The sequence below is a fragment of the Ictidomys tridecemlineatus genome, unplaced genomic scaffold, assembly GCF_052094955.1.
Source record: "Ictidomys tridecemlineatus isolate mIctTri1 unplaced genomic scaffold, mIctTri1.hap1 Scaffold_147, whole genome shotgun sequence".
NCBI classification, from domain to species: Eukaryota; Metazoa; Chordata; class Mammalia; order Rodentia; family Sciuridae; genus Ictidomys; species Ictidomys tridecemlineatus.
This window is the reverse complement of record NW_027521300.1, coordinates 278,233-295,438: the sequence shown is the minus strand read 5'-3', so window position 1 is coordinate 295,438 and position 17,206 is coordinate 278,233. Positions and strand designations below refer to the sequence as shown.

General features: G+C 41.9%; 2 protein-coding genes and 1 pseudogene across 2 annotated transcripts; 2 read left to right on the top strand and 1 right to left on the bottom strand.

Moving 5' to 3' along the window:
• Positions 1-5,322: 5,322 nt before the first annotated feature.
• Positions 5,323-6,063, top strand: Defb134 (defensin beta 134). The gene is made up of 2 exons (XM_078035993.1): positions 5,323-5,353; positions 5,697-6,063. The coding sequence occupies exons 1-2, from the start codon at positions 5,323-5,325 to the stop codon at positions 5,837-5,839; spliced, it is 174 nt and encodes a 57-aa protein (XP_077892119.1). The 3' UTR covers positions 5,840-6,063.
• Positions 6,064-11,749: 5,686 nt separating this feature from the next.
• Positions 11,750-12,194, top strand: LOC144372703 (RING finger protein 11 pseudogene; annotated as a pseudogene).
• Positions 12,195-13,212: 1,018 nt separating this feature from the next.
• On the bottom strand, positions 13,213-16,185 carry Defb135 (defensin beta 135). Its single transcript, XM_078035992.1, has 3 exons — positions 16,128-16,185; positions 14,342-14,479; positions 13,213-13,346 (listed from the first exon to the last, which is right to left on the bottom strand). Exons 1-3 carry the CDS (start codon positions 16,183-16,185, stop codon positions 13,213-13,215), a joined length of 330 nt encoding a protein of 109 aa, XP_077892118.1.
• Positions 16,186-17,206: the final 1,021 nt, after the last annotated feature.

Here is a 17,206-nt window from a genome sequence, read left to right as displayed (position 1 = left end):
CAGAAACTTAAGCTTGTTAGTTCAGAATTATTCATCTTTTCTCCAGGTTACCTTTAAGTCCCAGGCAAGATGAGCAATGGCGACCTAGCTGCGTGAGCACTGCTGTGGCTAACTTTACAAAGCATCCTCATTTTACCTGGTTTCCAGTCATTGTTACTCCAGGTGTAACTGCTAAGCTTGGTTGCCTCTTATTTTCATCTTTAGTAAAATCCTTTAAGCTGGGTGAGTTTCATTCTTTGGTGTATTGGATAATTCTGCTACTTATGCATCTTTCTAGGTCACCCCATGAGAAAACCCAAGGTACTATATAGTCTGGAAGTGGTTTAATTGTTTCGATTTTATCTCTCAGGGGTCCCTATCATAAATGCCTGGTCCCAAGGGTGATGACATTGGAAGTGTTGAAGTCCTTTAAGTAGTTGGAGGTACTTCCATTACTGGGGTCTTGCCTTACAGAAAACTCTGTGTGTGTGTGTGTGTGTGTGTGTGTGTGTGTGTGTGTGTGTCCTCTCCTCAAATTTGAGATGTGTGGGGGCTGGGGATGTGGCTCAGTGGTAGCGCGCTCGCCTGGCATGCGTGCAACCCAGGTTCGATCCTCAGCACCACATACAAACAAAGATGTTGTGTCCCCCGAGAACTAAAAAATAAATATTAAAATTCTCTCTCTCTCTCTCTCATTCTCTCTCTCTCTCTCTCTCTCTCTCTCTCTGTCTCTCTCTCTCTTCCTCTCTCACTCTCTCTTTAAAAAAAAAAATTGAGATGTGACCATTTGCTCTACACACACAGCCCCCATAATGAAGCTCAGGCAAGTGAATCACCTGAAACTTCAAAAGTAAATAAATTTTTCTCATATAAGCAACCTATGTGTTTTATATACATATATATACACATATAAATATACTACAATTTCTTCATCCATTTATACATTGATGGACACTTTGGTGGTTCCCATAATTTAGATTTTCTGAATAATACTATAATGAACATGTGAGTGCAGATACCTCTTCAAGATCCTGACACATCTGGTGTCATACAAACAACTCACACAATTCAATATCAGAAAAAAAAACAATAACAATAATAAACTGATTAAAATTAGGCAAAGGACTTGAATAGACACTTCTCACACAATACAAACAAATGGCCAACACATATATAAAAAGATATTGAAAAGCAGAAATCATCAGGGAAATTCAAATTGAAACTATGACAAGATACTACTTCACTCCTGTTAGGATGACTATTATTCCAAAAATCTAAAGATAATGAGTGTTGACAGAAAAAAGGAGAAATTGAAACCATTCTACACTGATATTGATATTATAAAATGATGTTAATGCTATGAAAACAGTATGGAGGGTCCTCAAAAAATTAAAAAGAGAACTACTGTATGATCCAGCAATCCCATATCTGGGTATATAGTAGAAATATCTTTCTTTTTTATTGATCTGATATGTAACACATATGGAAGTCAGACCCAGAAGACAGAGAGTACTAGATCCAAAACAATCTATAGATTCAACGTAATCCCCATCAAAATACCAATGACATTCTTCTCAGAACTAGGAAAATACAGTCCTAAATTCATTTGGAAGAATAAAAGACCCAAAAGAGCTTAAGCAATAAAAATCAATGCTGGAGGCATCACAAAACCTGACTTCAAATTATGCTACAGAGCAATAGTACTGTGCACAGAGCAGGGTACTGGCACAAAAACAGAAACAAAGGCCAGTGGAACGGAATAGAAGACACAGAGACAAACCACACAACACAGTCATGTGATCCTTGACAAAAGCAGGCCAAAAGCATATGTTGGAGAAAAGGTAGGTTTTCTATGGTGCTGAGAAAACTGGTTATCCAATATGTAGAAGAATGAAGCTAGATCCCGAGATCTCACCCTGCACAAAAGTCAACTCAATGTGGATCAAAGATCTGGAAATTAGACCAAAAACTATGCAACTCCTAGAAGCAAATGCAGGGTCAATGCTTTAACATATAGACATGGGCAAAAATTTCAATAGGACTACTAAAGCTCAGGAAATAATGCTAAGAGTTAATAAATGGGGTGGCATCAAATTTAAAGGCTTCTATACAAAAGAAACAATTAGCAACTGAAGAAAGGACCTACACAATGGGAGAAGATCTTTGCCAACTCCTCTTTTGACTCTGAAACAAGAAACACAAGTCCTGGGGACACACAATGGGAGCAGCGGTATACGTTAATTTAATTGTGACCATCATTACACAATGCATACATAGATCAGATCACCTTGGATGGACATAATCTTCATGTCAATTTAATAACTTTTAAAAATAAAACAAATCCATGAAAATAAAAAATGAAACCATGAACCAGCCCTTATACTCCTGAATATTTTACCCAAGAGATGTGAAATCATTTATCCTACCAAGACGTGAATATCCTTAGCAGTTTTATTTTTAATAGCAAAACTAGAAACTATCAAATGTCTATCAATAGTTGAATAACAAATACACAGAAGTATATTCAAACTTTATCACTCAGCAATAAAAAAGAAATAAAAAACAACTGAGAGATGTCATAGCGTGGAGGAATCTCAAACAACTAGGCTGAGCGAAAGAAATTCAACAGAAAAAATACACCACATGAGTCCATTCACATAAAATTCCAAGAAAATGCAAACTAATCTATAGCAACAGCAGGACAGTGTTGACCTAGAGACTGGGAAGTGAAGGAGAAAATATTATAAAAGGCATAAAGAATTCTTAGGTGGAATAAATATGTTCACTATCCTGTGATGATGGTTTCACAAAAGTATATGTGTATGTCAAGACTTACTAAGTTTTATTTTTTCAGTTTATTATATGCCATTTATAATTCAATAATGAGTTTTAAATAGTGGCAATTGCTAAAAATACCCTTGATGGATTATTGTTCAACATTATTTTTAGATATTACTTATGAAGAAATTATAATGATGTATATGAGTCAAGTTACAAAAAATAGGATCCCTAATAATAAGAATATTAACTTTATATGCTTAAACATACCCTGATTTGATCATTACACTGTACACACAGATAGAATTATCTCACTGTACCTCATAAATTTGTACCAAAAAAACACTAATTAATGAAAGATAAGAAAAAGCTCCTACACAAGAAAAACTATTAAACAACAAACTAGGCAAAGACAAACCTTTTTTAAGAGACACACCGGTTACTAACAGTAGGGCTCCGGTATAAGTTTTCCTTTCTTGTCATTTTTTTATATTTTACAAATTTTTATACTTTGTGTTTTTATTTTTGCTATAAAATAAAAGCGGAACAAAAATCAATTTTGTTCCTGTGAAAATGAAAGGGTAAGTCGTTCTCCGTCCTCCATGAACACTTTTGTGGAACCTGGGAGTGGGAGCACAGTATCTTCAAGGAGGGGAAAAGCTGTCGAACAGGAAAGGGCTGTCAGTTTTGTCCCCAGAAGAGCTGTGCCAACTCAGCCACCTGGGAGTGTCCATCACACCAGGTGCACCTGAAGCAGAGCACACCCCAGACCTGAAGATCCGAACAAGAGGGTGCACTCAACCTCCCCTCCTCTCTTTCCTCTGACAGTGTTGGGGGCTGCCACCATCCTCCACCGCAGAAGGCCCCTGCCATGAAGTCTCTCCTCCTTGTGTTTGCCTTTCTCTGCTCTTGGGATACAGCAAGCCCTGGCAAGTAAGATGGAATCTCCCTGGGGCTGGGGTGGCTTCATCTAATTCCACTAAGCAACCTGATGAATGTACTGGCACCAAGGACCCTTGAATTGTCAAAGTAGGAAAAGCACCAGGCAGCTTTGATGTCAGCAAGCTGTGTGCTTGAATTTTAGCTCTCCAATGTGTTCGCTGGACAAAGGGACGCTTCTCTCCACCTGTCCCTTCACTTACAAAATGGAAATCATGGTACTAACTGTGGGGCCTTGCTAGGATTAAATAGGAGAAGGTGCCTGTAAAGTGCCTGACTCGTGAGAGCTCTCATTATATTTTCATGATTAATGCCCCATCCTGCTTCATTACCATCGTCCTGTCTCTAATTTAAGAACATATTTAAGTATGCCGCTCAAAACAAGCAAGTAGCAGTAAGATAATTTGTTAAGCTTTCTAAGGTACCTAAATTGCTTATCGTTAATTCACTATTTGTGAATCCCTTTCGTACATGAGGGAGCAGATTTGAAACTGCTTATTTCAAAAGAATCACTTTGTTCTGTGTGGTGGTGGAAATGTCTGGTCAGATGAGGTAGTAGCTAAGGAGACGTGAGGGACAGCATGGTGAGCCTTGTCCATATTCTTCCCTTCACTAGATGTTACTGAATCAGCCCAGATCCTTATACCCATCTAGTTTTCTAGCATCCTGAAATATTCTGTCGGCAGATGAACCAGATTTTCAGATCACGTGACTCAACAGGCTGAGTTTAAGCATCAGTGGGATCCAGGCTTCTGATGCTGCTACTGGAACCTGTTCCACTTAGGTTTACAACAGTGTTTCACAGCCTCCATGTCAGCAGCTCCGTGTGGTCTTCAAGGTTCCCTTTGGGGCCTTAAACATTCTCAATAGCTGGCCATCGCCATGGGAATTTCTTGCCCCACTACACACACCATTACTCCTTACCTTCCCAAAAGTGTTACAGATGATCCCCCTAGGGCTTCTAGCTTGCCAACTAGGTAACCCTGGTCCCTTCTTTTATCCTGTGGGACAATTATCCTCTAGGACATGATGACTTAGATATATGTTGGCTCAAAAGTTCTTCTACAAATGGGCCAAGAATGACATCATTTTCTTCTTAGCTCCTTCTTTCATTTGAAAATATGAAATATTTGATCATTTTAAGGAGTAGCATATCTACAAAATTGTAAACCTAGCCCAAGTGCGCCGAGCTTCAATAAGACTCCCTAGATCTTGAGAATTGACTTTATCCCCTTTGGACTCACAAGATCATTCTGTGTTGCAAATACCTCAAGGTACTTCTCATGTTTTCCCCCCTCAGAGATATTTTGTGCTTCTTCTCAAAGACTGAAAAATTCATTGAGATGAAGATCTTTATCATACTCAAATCCGTACCTCAACAGCCCCTGATTCACAAGATTTATAAAATCTGGTTTGAGAAAGGATAAATAATAATGAGTGAATAATTAAATAAATGATGAGCTGCTAACTGGATGACTTGGATTACATCACCTCAATGACTCAGGCAAACTCCCAAGTTATAGTTTTCTTAAACCGCTTGGTCTGATAATAAAATACTGCAGACTCCATGGCTTCAACAAAATTTACCTTCTCACAGTTCTGAAAACTGGGAAATCTGCAATCGAGATGCTGGCTGATTTAGTTTTGGAGAATGAGGGTGCCTTCCTGGTTGGAAACACCATCTTCTTGCTGTGTCCTCTACCAATAAGGTCTTTGGACAAGGCCACCAGTCCCATTGGAGTAGGTCTACCCTTCTGATCTCATTTAGATTAAACTACTTACAAAAAACACTATCTCCAAATACACCTTGAGGGTTACCGATTTCAACATACAATAATTGAAGCAACTCAATTCAGTTCACAGCACTAGTTCATTTTTTTTTCAAATATGAAATCAATTATTATGACCAAGACCCCTTGGAATTCAGTTGGACAAAAATGAAAGGACTAGATCTTTAATAGTTCTTCACTGAATCATCTTTCCATTCATTTTCCTTCCAGGTTTCAATCCATTATCTTCAGAAGTACACAAGGAATGCTATAAAAATGGTACCTGCAGGTATGAGTGCTACGGAAGTGAGATGTTAGTTGCCTACTGTATGTACAAACTGGAGTGCTGTGTCACAGGAGACCCTGGGCCCTGACATGAAAAAACCACGAGTGACAATTAACTTGAAGACCCTGATCCTCTCATCTTTTACAAATCCACGAATTGAAATTAAACTCTGACCCTGTGACATGCTCCTGGCTGTTAGTCTTGAGTCTTTTTTCTAAGCCATCAGAATCTTAAGATCCTGGCCAGGCACCGTGGTGCACACCTGTAATCCCAGCGGCTTGGGAGGCTGAGGCAGGAGGATCGTGAGTTCAAAGCCAGCCTCAGCAACAGAGAGACTCTAAAGAACTCAGTGAGAGCCTGTCTCTAAATAAAATACAAATAAAATACAAAATAGGGCTGGGGATGTGGCTCAGTGGTTGAGTGCCCCTGAGTTCAATCCCCTGGAAAGGAAAGAAAGAAAGAATCTTAGGATCTTGGATTAAAGACATAAGCTGAAGGCTCCTTAGAAAGAGTTAAGTTTCTCACGAAAATAATTTGAATATATTTTCTCAGTTCTAATTGATATCCAGTATTCTCATAGTACTTATTTCTCTCTGCAATCATAGAGAGAATGTCTCAATTCTTTCAAGAGGCTTCAACAGAAACACCTCTTTACACCTGGTTCCCACCCCACATCTCAGAGCAGTGGAACTTCCCTCCCCCTCTGACAACCTGTGCTGTCTCACTTAGGCCACAGGCAAGGCTCAGCTGCAGGGTGCCCAGAGTCATGAATGCATCTGACCCTGAAGTTCTTCCTGGAACAGAGAGAGAGGACGTCTTAGGGATAGGCTGTCCCGAGGTTCTTTCTCATCCATCTCCTAGTTTCAGTTAAGCATGGGACTTTCCACCTCAGCTCTTCAGCATTCAGCTATGAGCTGCAAGACGACTTGGCTATCGTTTAGGGTTGGTGCTTTGGCCGCTAAGTGACCCACTGTCTCTTGTGCCCATCATCTGGCTCCCTGGCTGTGTTATTCTGTAGGCGCAAGAGCTGACACCATGCTGCTCTTGCTTTGCTATGTGTGTAACTAATAAATGTCTAAATCTATTTGGACTCACTGTTTTTAATTTCTTATGCAGGTTTTAAAACAAGAAAAACTAGCAACTTCTGCCATGGCCCTAGGGCTTGCTCAGGGCTACTGAATTCCTGCCTGACTATTCAATGCCATCAAGCCACAGACAGATGCACGGTGTGTCAGTTCTACATGTGCTCATCAGGATGACAAGTGGGGTGGCAGAGGAGGGTAGAGTTCGGTTATGGAGCAATTTCTTTAGCCTCAGTGCTGGATGCAACTTGGGCTCTCTGGTGATACTGAGAAGATGGAGCTCCAGATGCAAACAGTCAATTGCAAATCTGGTGCAAGGCTGAGGTAACGATTGCTCAGTTGCCAGGCTGAAAACGACAGTGCTGCCTTCCAACCACTAGTGAGGGGTTGCATCTGGGAAGAGCAAAAGGGAGAAGAGTGGGTAAGAAAGAATAAGGAGCTCTGCCTTCCCCAGTGCCCAACCTTCTAGCAACTTTTTTGCCAGTGTCACTGGGGAGGAAGATACCAAAAGTCCAGTACAGTGTGTCCTCCCCTCAGAGGCCTCTCTCCCCCGTGGAGTCTGTAGGAGATGGGTTAACTGAATGGGATCAGAGGTCACCATAGTTACTGAGTAAGCAGACAAGACATCCACACAGGGCCCAGGAAAATGGTCGTACTCTGAGGGTCATGCTTCTACAAGAAACAAAAATAAGACAGGCCGATCCTGCAATGCCTCTGTTCACGTTTTCACAAACACGAACCTTTGCATTCATACATCTTGTTTCGAAGTGAATTCTGATATAACAATAGTAGCCAAAAACTCCTTTTCTCTTTTGGAAGAAGGTTTGTATGTTACATACATATCCCGTGGATCCACTAGACCTCTTTAAATATGGAACCCAAGTAGAAACTGGCTATCTGTCTTTGGTTGGTCTCGGCACACTGACACATTCGGAAGGAAATAAATCCCAAGATCCAAAGGCTTAAAAATAATGTAAGTATTTACCAAATTTCTCAGTCAGACAACAAAATGGAAGAGTTTTGTCACAATGTACAGCAAACTTTCTTCAAAATTCTTTCTGGGTATCAGTACCTGACATCTGACTCATCTAAGGACAAAAAAAGATACCCAGAATTTGTCTTAGATATCAAGATTCTGAAAAGCCTTAAATGCAGGAAAACGCTCTATCTTTAGGGAAATTCACTTAGTAAAAACATAAAAATTGGTAAACTACTGATTTTTTATGTCTATTTTTTCTAGTTTTATTAAGGTATAGTTGACAAATAAAAATGCATATTCAAGGATACAAAATTATGATTCTGTACACATATACATGAGTTAATAATGACCACAAATAAATCGGTGAACCTCTCACTACTCATGATTATCATTGGAGAAGGGGTGGGGACACTTAAAATTGGTCCTTTTATCAAATTTTAAATAAACTATATGGTATAACTAACTATAGTCACCATGCTATACATTAGATCCCAGAACTTAGTCATCTTACAACTGGAAGTTCATACCCTTTGATCAATATCTCCCTTTAACCCAGCTCCCAACCCCTGATGCCAACATTCTGGTTTTTGGCTCCTATGGATGGGTGTCCTCACAAAAGTAGGCCTCAGGGAGACACTTCATTCCCTCAGACATTCAACACAGCCAAGTGTCACTGTCTAAGAGCCTGAAAGTGGGCCTTCACAGGACCCCAAGTCTGCCGGGGCCTAGATCTGGGTGGGTTTCTCAGTCCCTAGAACTGTAAGAAGGAGATGGGAATACCCATCCAAGGTATATCTTTCTGGCCGCCCCAACAGATAAAGACAGTAATGTCTTCTGTTTTCTGTATTCTGATGACTTCATCTGACCGGCCTTGTTGACCTGGAGAAACACGTCCCCAGGTGTAGCAATTCCTAGAGGCAGTCAGTAAGTGGAGAACTTGTCCTCCAGGGTGCTTTCCAATACAAACAACCAATCCAGAGCATGTCCTCCTACGCCTCATCAGGCACCATACCCTGAGTCCCTATCACATTTCAGTCACCTCAGAACCAGGCAATGAGGGACCACCCCTGTGTCCAGGAACCCACTGGAATTATTCACACTCCAATCCAAACCTGCTTATCCTGCCTCATGCTCCTTCCAGTGAGAAACCCAACAAAGAATCATACCCATGTTTTTCACTGTCTCCCTTTGCTTCCTGACTGACTCCATGTGACCCCCTAGTGTAGAATGTCGCCGTTTCTTGGAAACCATGAGTAATAAGCTCTTTTCGACAGTAATCACCTCCTGTGTTGACCTCACCATACCTCTAATTTCATTGCCACATTCTCAAACACCAGTCCCCCAGGACCGAATCCCGGAGGAATCACTAAGGGATCTGAAGGACACAACCAGCCTACCCACCACAGCAGCCTCAGCCATTGAGTGATGCTCCTTTTCCAACAGGCTGGACGTTCATTATTCCCGGAGTCTCCTCCATTCTTCAGCAAAGCTTCCTCCTGCCTTATCCTTGGCATCATCCAGCTCTGCTGACCAAGCAACCAGTACCAAGAAGCACCAACGGGAGACTTTGGGCACGTTACCAAATCAAAGGCTCTCACAACTTCCCCTGGAGCAACCAGCGCCTTTTAGCCTAACATGACCAAAAGAGGTCACTCTGGCTAAATAGATACCGACAATGAGACATGGTACCACCAAACTGTCCAAAGTCAAGGTCACAGACCGTTCTGAAAGCAACCAGAGAAAAGCACATTCTTGTCTCTCGCCATAAGACTATCAGTGGGGTTTTCAGCAGAAGCCTTGCAGCAGAAAGAAGTGCATACAAAGTGTTGAAGAAAATAAAACTGCCAAGATTGCTTTACCCAGGAAGCCCGTCCTTCAGACTGAGGCAGACACTGAGGCTTTCTCAGACAAGCAAAAGCTGAGAATTGGTCACTACTAGATCTGCCTTGCAAGAAATGCTAAGTTGAAATGAAAGGACATTAGGTGGCAAAATAGGAGCATAATAGACAAAACCAGAATATCATACTACCATGACAACGGTGGGTTAATTATCAACTCTACTACAAAAGCCAGAAAGACAAAGTACTAAAAATAACTCTGAGCTGGGCACAGTGGTGCACGCCTGAAATCCCAGCAGCTCAGGCGGCAACTTCAGCAACTTAGCAATTTAGTGAGGTTCTAAGCAACTCAGCAAGAACCTGTGTCTAAATAAAATATAAAAAACGGTTGGGGATATGACTCAGTGATTAAGCACCCCTGGGTTCAATCCCCAATACCAAAAAAATTAAAAATCAGAAAATTAAAAATAGATAAAAAGAACCAATTTTTTAAAAAAGGCAAAGAAAGATAAATGGATAACAAAATGGCAATCTTAAATTCTCCTATTACTTTAAATGTAAATGTATTAAACTCCCCCAATAAAAAGATACAGAGGCCAAAAATGGTGGTGCATGCCTGTAATTCCAGCAACTCAGGAGGCCAAGGCAGGAGAATTGAAAACTTGAGGCCAGCCTCAGCAACTTAGCAAGAACCTCAGTAATTTAATGAAGCCTTTTCCTAAAAAATAAAAAAGGACTGGGGATATAGCTCAGTGGTAAAGTACCTCTGGGTTCAAATCCCAGTAGGAAAAAGAAAAAGAGAGAGAGAGAGAGAGAGAGAGTAGTTGAATGGATTAAAAAAAAACAGTAATGATAACTAAATGCAACCTATGCTTCTATAAGAAACTCACTTTAGTTCCAAAGATACATGTCCGCTGAAAGCGAAGAAATGGAAAGGAGTAATAACTATGTTTACATCACAGAAAACACTCAAAACTAGAGTGGGGGCTGGGGCTGGGGCTCAGTGGTATCTCACTTGCCTGGCCTCAGCACCGCATATAAATAAATAAAATAAAGGTCTATCAACAACTAAAAAAGATATATTAAAAACTGGGCTGGGGCTGTAGTTCAGTGGTAGAAAACTTGCCTAGAATGTGTGAGGTACTGGGTTCAATCCTCAACACCACATAAAAATAAATAAGTAAATAAAATGTGTTGTGTCCATCTACAAAAAAAAAAAATTTTAAAGTCAAAAACTGTCTCTAGAAAAAATTAGTGATGGTTCAACAGGAAGATAAAACAATTGTAAATATGCTCCTAACCTTCAAGAACCCAAGTATATAAAGCAAATATCAACAGATCTGAAAGGAGAAATTGGTAGCAATACGATTCTTGTAAAAGACTTCAATGCCCCGTTTTTAATAATGGATCTAACATGCAGACAGGAAATCAATAAAGAATGTGAGCCACACAATAAGCCCAGTGGGCCTAACAGACTTAAACAGGACATCTTGCCCAACAGCAGAAGACATGTCCTTCCCAAGTGCACCAGTGACATTTCCCAGGACGGGCCACCAAGGAGGTCACAAGACAAGCCTTAAAAAAGTTAAGATCAAAATCACACCAAGAGTCTTTTCAGAGCACACAGAATAAAACTAAAAATAAATAATTGCAAGATAATTACAAAATTCACAAACGTGGAAACTACATGACACACTCTTGAATAACCACTGCCTCAAAAAGGAATTCAAAGGGGATTTGTAAAATGCCTGCAGACAACAGAAACACAACTTATCAAAATTCATGGAATGTGGCAAAAACAATTTTAAAAGGGAAATTGATAACAGTGAGTGCTTACTTTAAAGCCAAAAAAAAAGACCTCGAATAAACAATACTTTACACCTCAAGGAATTAGCAAAAAAAATAAGCCCAAGGTTAGCATAAGGAAGAAAATAATAAATATCTGAGCAGAAATAAATCAAGTGGAGAAGAGAAAAATAGAACTACGGGTGGTTTTTGAAAAATTACCAGGAAGCAGCTGTAAACTCTTTTCAAAAGGGACCCCATGGGTGATAAGACTGTCAGAACAGTACAAAGATAACACGCTCCAGCCCCAGAAGATGGGGAACTGCCTAAAATCTGCCCCCCTTGGATGACATTTCCCTGCTTCAGGAGCCTCAACCCGACGCTGCTAGCTTTGGCGAGGGGACTGAGCCAGATCAGGAGTTATCACATCAGGAACAAGTTCCAGTGGCAGTTTATTATCCAACACCCAGCCAGACTAGCAACTCAATTGACTGAAGATGAACAAATTAGGATAGTTCAAAGAATAGGCCTTATACAGCATCTGCCTAAAGGAGGCGATGGCCCTCAAGAGATGGATCAGCAAAAAAGATCCAGAGTGTGTGATCTATGTGATGGACTTTGTTCATGGGGACCCAGTTCGATTTCTACCGTGTGCGCACAGCTATCACCTGGACTGCACAGGCTGATGAGGCCTTCCACATGACCCTCCTGCCTGAGCCAGTTGATGCAACACTGCTTTCATCCTCTGAGACTAATTGAGCAATAAATTGAGTCTTCCCTCTGACTTTAAGTGAACCATCATTTTTGGTCATTTTGATCGTTCATCTCTAAGTCCAAAGATCCATGGATTAGGAATTAAGAATTCCTAATTTTCCTAAAAATTCCTGGATGGCTGTAGATGTTGAAAAAAGTATGTAATATTTTAGAAACTTCGGGGAGAAAGTAGGATGATATTTTTATGTAAAGCCTTGACCCAGTGTTTAAAAATATGATTGTATTTGATGTTGCTACTGCTCCAGGACATAGGAATTCTGTAAAGTGTTAAAGCAGCTATCTTTGTTGACATTGGGTATGTTGAAGATTAGGAAAAAGATAGTGATTATTTTTCCTAAATGAAATAACTTTCTTCTCTCCACCAAATTCTTTTCTGAAATTACTGGCATTTGGGTCAAGGTTATATTAAAAGCCACATTTTATAACACTGGCACCAAAAAAAAAAGCCATTTTAAGCTTGTTTGCACAGTTCTTTTTTTCCACTGGAAATGGAATTCAGTGCCTTAGTTCTTTTTAAATATTGAACCTGCTGGGTTCCTTACTCACCAAAGCCTGGCTCCACAGCCCAACATCAGGGTACATACAGGCTTGAGGCTGCCCACCACAATGAAACTGGGATATCACTGCTTCTATCAAGGGACAACAATAAGCACCTGGTAAGACGTCACCAAGGCCCCTGTGGCCTGGCTGCCCCAGAGGTGTCTCTACTAGGGGTGCTAACAGTTACCTGTTGCTAAGGTGACAGGGAGTCTTGCATGGGGTGGCCTCTCTTGTTTCTCCTACTAACAGCCAGCTTCTTAGATCACCCTCTCACTAGTCATATAATCCAACACCTCCATATTCTCACATCCTGCCTCATAAACATCTCAGCCAAGCCCCCAGGTCCCCCTTCCCCCATCAGAAACTCTAGATCATTATGCAGACCTATTGACTATATGGTGGAAGACAACTGAACTCATCACTTCTGATGATAGTGACAAAACTGTAGATGTGGAAACAGAAGCTAACTGACATATGGCTGCACGTTGGGTGCACTGAGTGCTGTGATATTGATCTCTCCCTTAAAGGTGAGGTATTGATAACCTATAGGGACACTGTAAGACAATAGGGCAGAAGCTGTCATACCCCGGATCTGCACTGCAAGAGAGGAAGACACAGAGACATCATGAAAAAACAAGGGAGGAAAGTGCCCCAAACAAACCAGGATACTACAACAATAGGATCCATAGAGAGCGCAGTAGGTGAAATGTCAGAGGAGTTCAGAACATCCATAGCTAAAATGACCTGGGAATTACAGAACGACCTATGGGAGCAGATACAGGCAAAAATCAATCACTCCAACGAAGAGATAAGACAGCAAATACAGGCAACCATCGATCACACCAACAAAGAGATAAGACAGCAAATACAAGTTGCAAGAGATTACTTCAAGAAAGAGGCAGAGATACCAAAAAAAAAAAAAATACTAAGGATTGTACTCAGGGGCACTCACTCACTAAGCCACATCCTCAGCCCTATTTTGTATTTTATTTAGAAACAGGGTCACTGAGTTGCTTAGGGCCTTGCTAAGTTACGGAGGCTGGCTTTGAACTCGCGATCCTCCTGCCTCAATCTCCGGAGCCACAGGGAGAACCAGGCGTGTGCCACCGTGCCTGGTTCTCCCAGATTTTATGGTAAGGAGGAATTATATTTATCTCCCTGGGTTTCTCCCATCAACATTACCTTGGGCCTACATTTCTCCACAGATAACAGGTAGTTGAGGAGTGTGACATATTCTGTCCACATGGGCCAAGCAGAGCTGAAGATAAATGGCTTCTTGGAAGAGAAAGCATGCAGGGCCACCACCGTGGGCTCATTTTATAGAACCCTTCTCTTGACATTGTGTTCCCATCATCCTCATCTATCTGCTATTTCTGATAAATAACAAATTGATACAACGAAAAATACTGACGACAAGGAATTCAATTAGGAAACTATTTCCATAGAAAAGACACAAAGGGAAACGGCAGATAGGCTGAAACCATCATTTTAATGGGCTGAGCCCCTGGAAGAATCCAAGTTCCCAGGGAAAATCAGAAGGAACCTTTGAAAACTCACAGCTACCCCGGGGCCCATCATAGGTAAATGAGCACTTGAGACACAGCATAAAGACATATTGTCACACATAATATGAAACACTTCATCTTTTGAACATTTTTTCTTGCAATTTCCTTTTAGTCGCCAGCATGTAGAAAACATTTGTCGTATGAAAGCATTTGGCCCACTTCTAACTGGAAACAAAAACAAGTGTTAATGCACAGTTAGTGTCCTATAATGTCACATTGCCAAGGACAAGACTTGGGGATATATACTTCCTAAATCTTTCTGATAAATCTGGTCTAATCAAAGACATATCCAAGACATCTTGTGGCTTAATACCTCCTTTCTAGTTGCCTAGACCTTATTTTCCAGGAATCCCTACTCTGAGCCATGGTCCATAATTACTAAAATCACTAGCCACTTAGATGTGGGTAACAGAGACCAGCAGATTCAGCTTGGGACTATTTGCTATGGAAAGATCATTCAGAGGCCGGGGAAGTCACATGCAGAAGTCCCACCTGGGGAGGCAGGCCGAGTCTGGATGGGCTACTCAAAACAGTTTACAGTTATCAGAGTGTTATTGTGAAGAAGAAATGTCACCGATCCAATACTTCAGAAGCTGTGGCTCCAGCCCTGTGTTCCCCTGTAGGGAATTCTGCCAAGGGCCCCGCTACCTGCTCTGACTTAAACACAGAGTACTTAAGAGTGTCCTGCAGGGTAATGAGTGTGAAATGGTTCAAAATTTTATCCGAAACATACAAATTCTACATTCTTGCCCCCAGTCTTCCTAGATGTTAAGACCTAGCTGCCTCTGGAAGTCAAGAGGTAAAGTAGGGGCAGCTGGAAGGCAGTTTATGGCAATGAGGGTGGCTCGGAGTGGCCCCATTCATATGCTAAGCCTTGTCACTTTATCGCCAGTTGCCCCCATGGGACCATGGATTGAGACTTCATTTTTTATATATATATATAAACAATGTATGAAAGTCGTCAATGTGGTGTGATCAAAGGCCACTGACAAACTTGCTTGCTGTGTGCGCACTAGCCCTAAAGCACTTCTTGGGGACAAAGGAGAACAGTGGAGATACAATGCAAAGTGTCCAGAGGGCCTCCCGCAGTGAACAGCAGCAGGTCAAACAGGATCCTCATCTGTCTGTCTTTCAGATACCTCATTCTTGGCCCCCAGAGTGGTATCTTTTGAATGTGAAAGTTTGAGGAATTTTCTCCAAATCTGAGAAAACCACAAGCAAAACAATTTTGAGAGCTTCCACCACGGTGCCTTAAGTGGACTCCTCCCGATATCGTCAAGTTAGTTGCTTCTGTCCAGAACAAGAAAATGCTAACTCCTCAAAATAATGCTTCATATGATCCTATTGTGCTATAAGCTCATTTAACATGTTTGAACCATCAGCTCTGTTTGCAGGTTCTGCTCAGCATCATATTTGCCTTGGCTTGTAAATGAGTGAAAAACTGCCCAGATGGTTGACTTGGGAGGGCTGGTTCTATGAATCCTCAAGAAACAGCCTGCCTCCCACTTCTAGGTGCTACCAGTCCTCCCGAGGTCTCATGGTTTGGCTCTGCCCTGTTTCCACCAATAGCAGCCGAACCTCCCCACAAGCTTTACAGACTCCCCAGACCAAGCTTCAGAACCAGCTTCTTCTCTGGAGAGAACCAGGGCCTGTTATCTTCCTCTACTCCCTGGAATAACCCAGAACTACCATCTCTGCTCCTGTCCCTCCTGGTCTCCGCCTCCTTCGTCCTGCTTGGGCCTCGCTCTTCTAGAACCTCACACCCCCTTTACCTTCACTGTTCCTAATTCCAGAGGAAGGGAATCCATGTTACCTGGTGGAACATAGGAGAGCAAGACTAGGACCACAAGGACCAAAAGTAGGTTCCTCATGGCCAAACAGAGAGGCAGATGAGGCAAAGGGGGAGTCGCCCTTTAAGTAGCTTTGAGAGATGTGGAGCTGCATGACTAGCAGACCCTTCAGGACAAGAACACCTGCTTGCTCCACTGAGCCATACAAGGAGTGAAAGTCCTGAGATTGCGAAGATGTCCCATCACTGTGTGCCCCTTGTGTGCTAGCAACTGAACTCACACTGTGATCAGCCGGCAGCAGGCCCTGCTGAGGTGCCGTAAAGAGCAGTCACAAAAAACTCAGGCAGATGTCATTGCCCCATTTTAAAAACAAGGACCTTAAGTCTCAGGTGGACTAAATGACTTTCCCAAGTTCACACAAATTAGAGATGGCAGCAACACAACTCACAGGTTTTCCTGATTACTACGCGCATAAGAATTCAAGTACTGCCTGGCTCAATTCTGGTGTAGCTGCAATCTCTTGGAAAATAAAACCTCCCCAAAGAGCATGAACGAATCCCCATAATGCCACCAACGTGAGTCTGGAAAGCATAGCATGCTCACTACCCAGTCCTGGGCACGCCCATGTGGCGGACACACACACTGAGTGACGTGGAGTTATGCACAGAGAATGTGGTAAAATCCTTAACCCTGTCAACAGTTTCCCAAGGGCTTTAAGTTTTATAACAGCTCTATCTATATACTGTATAAAGAATCCAGAATGTGAGACTCCTGCTCTCTGGACTGGGCATGAACGGGCTTAGGAAGCTGTGACTAGGGCACTCACGTCCCCTGCAGAACACCAGCGTTCTCACCTGTTAAGCCGGGTACACCTTCAGTCCTACACGTCACAGAGGTTGGTCATGAGGTCAAGGGAAGTGGTTCTTGTGAAAAGCCCTCAGGAATCGTACATTTAAGGGATTCTTAGGCCTATATATGAGATGCTATTTCAAACTAGACATGGGGGGCTCCTCCAGCTAGTCTTCTGAATGAAGCCCTTCCATGACTTTCTCCAGGGTTGCAGCAGAAACTGTTCAGCCTGACTCTGTGCCTGACGCCTGAT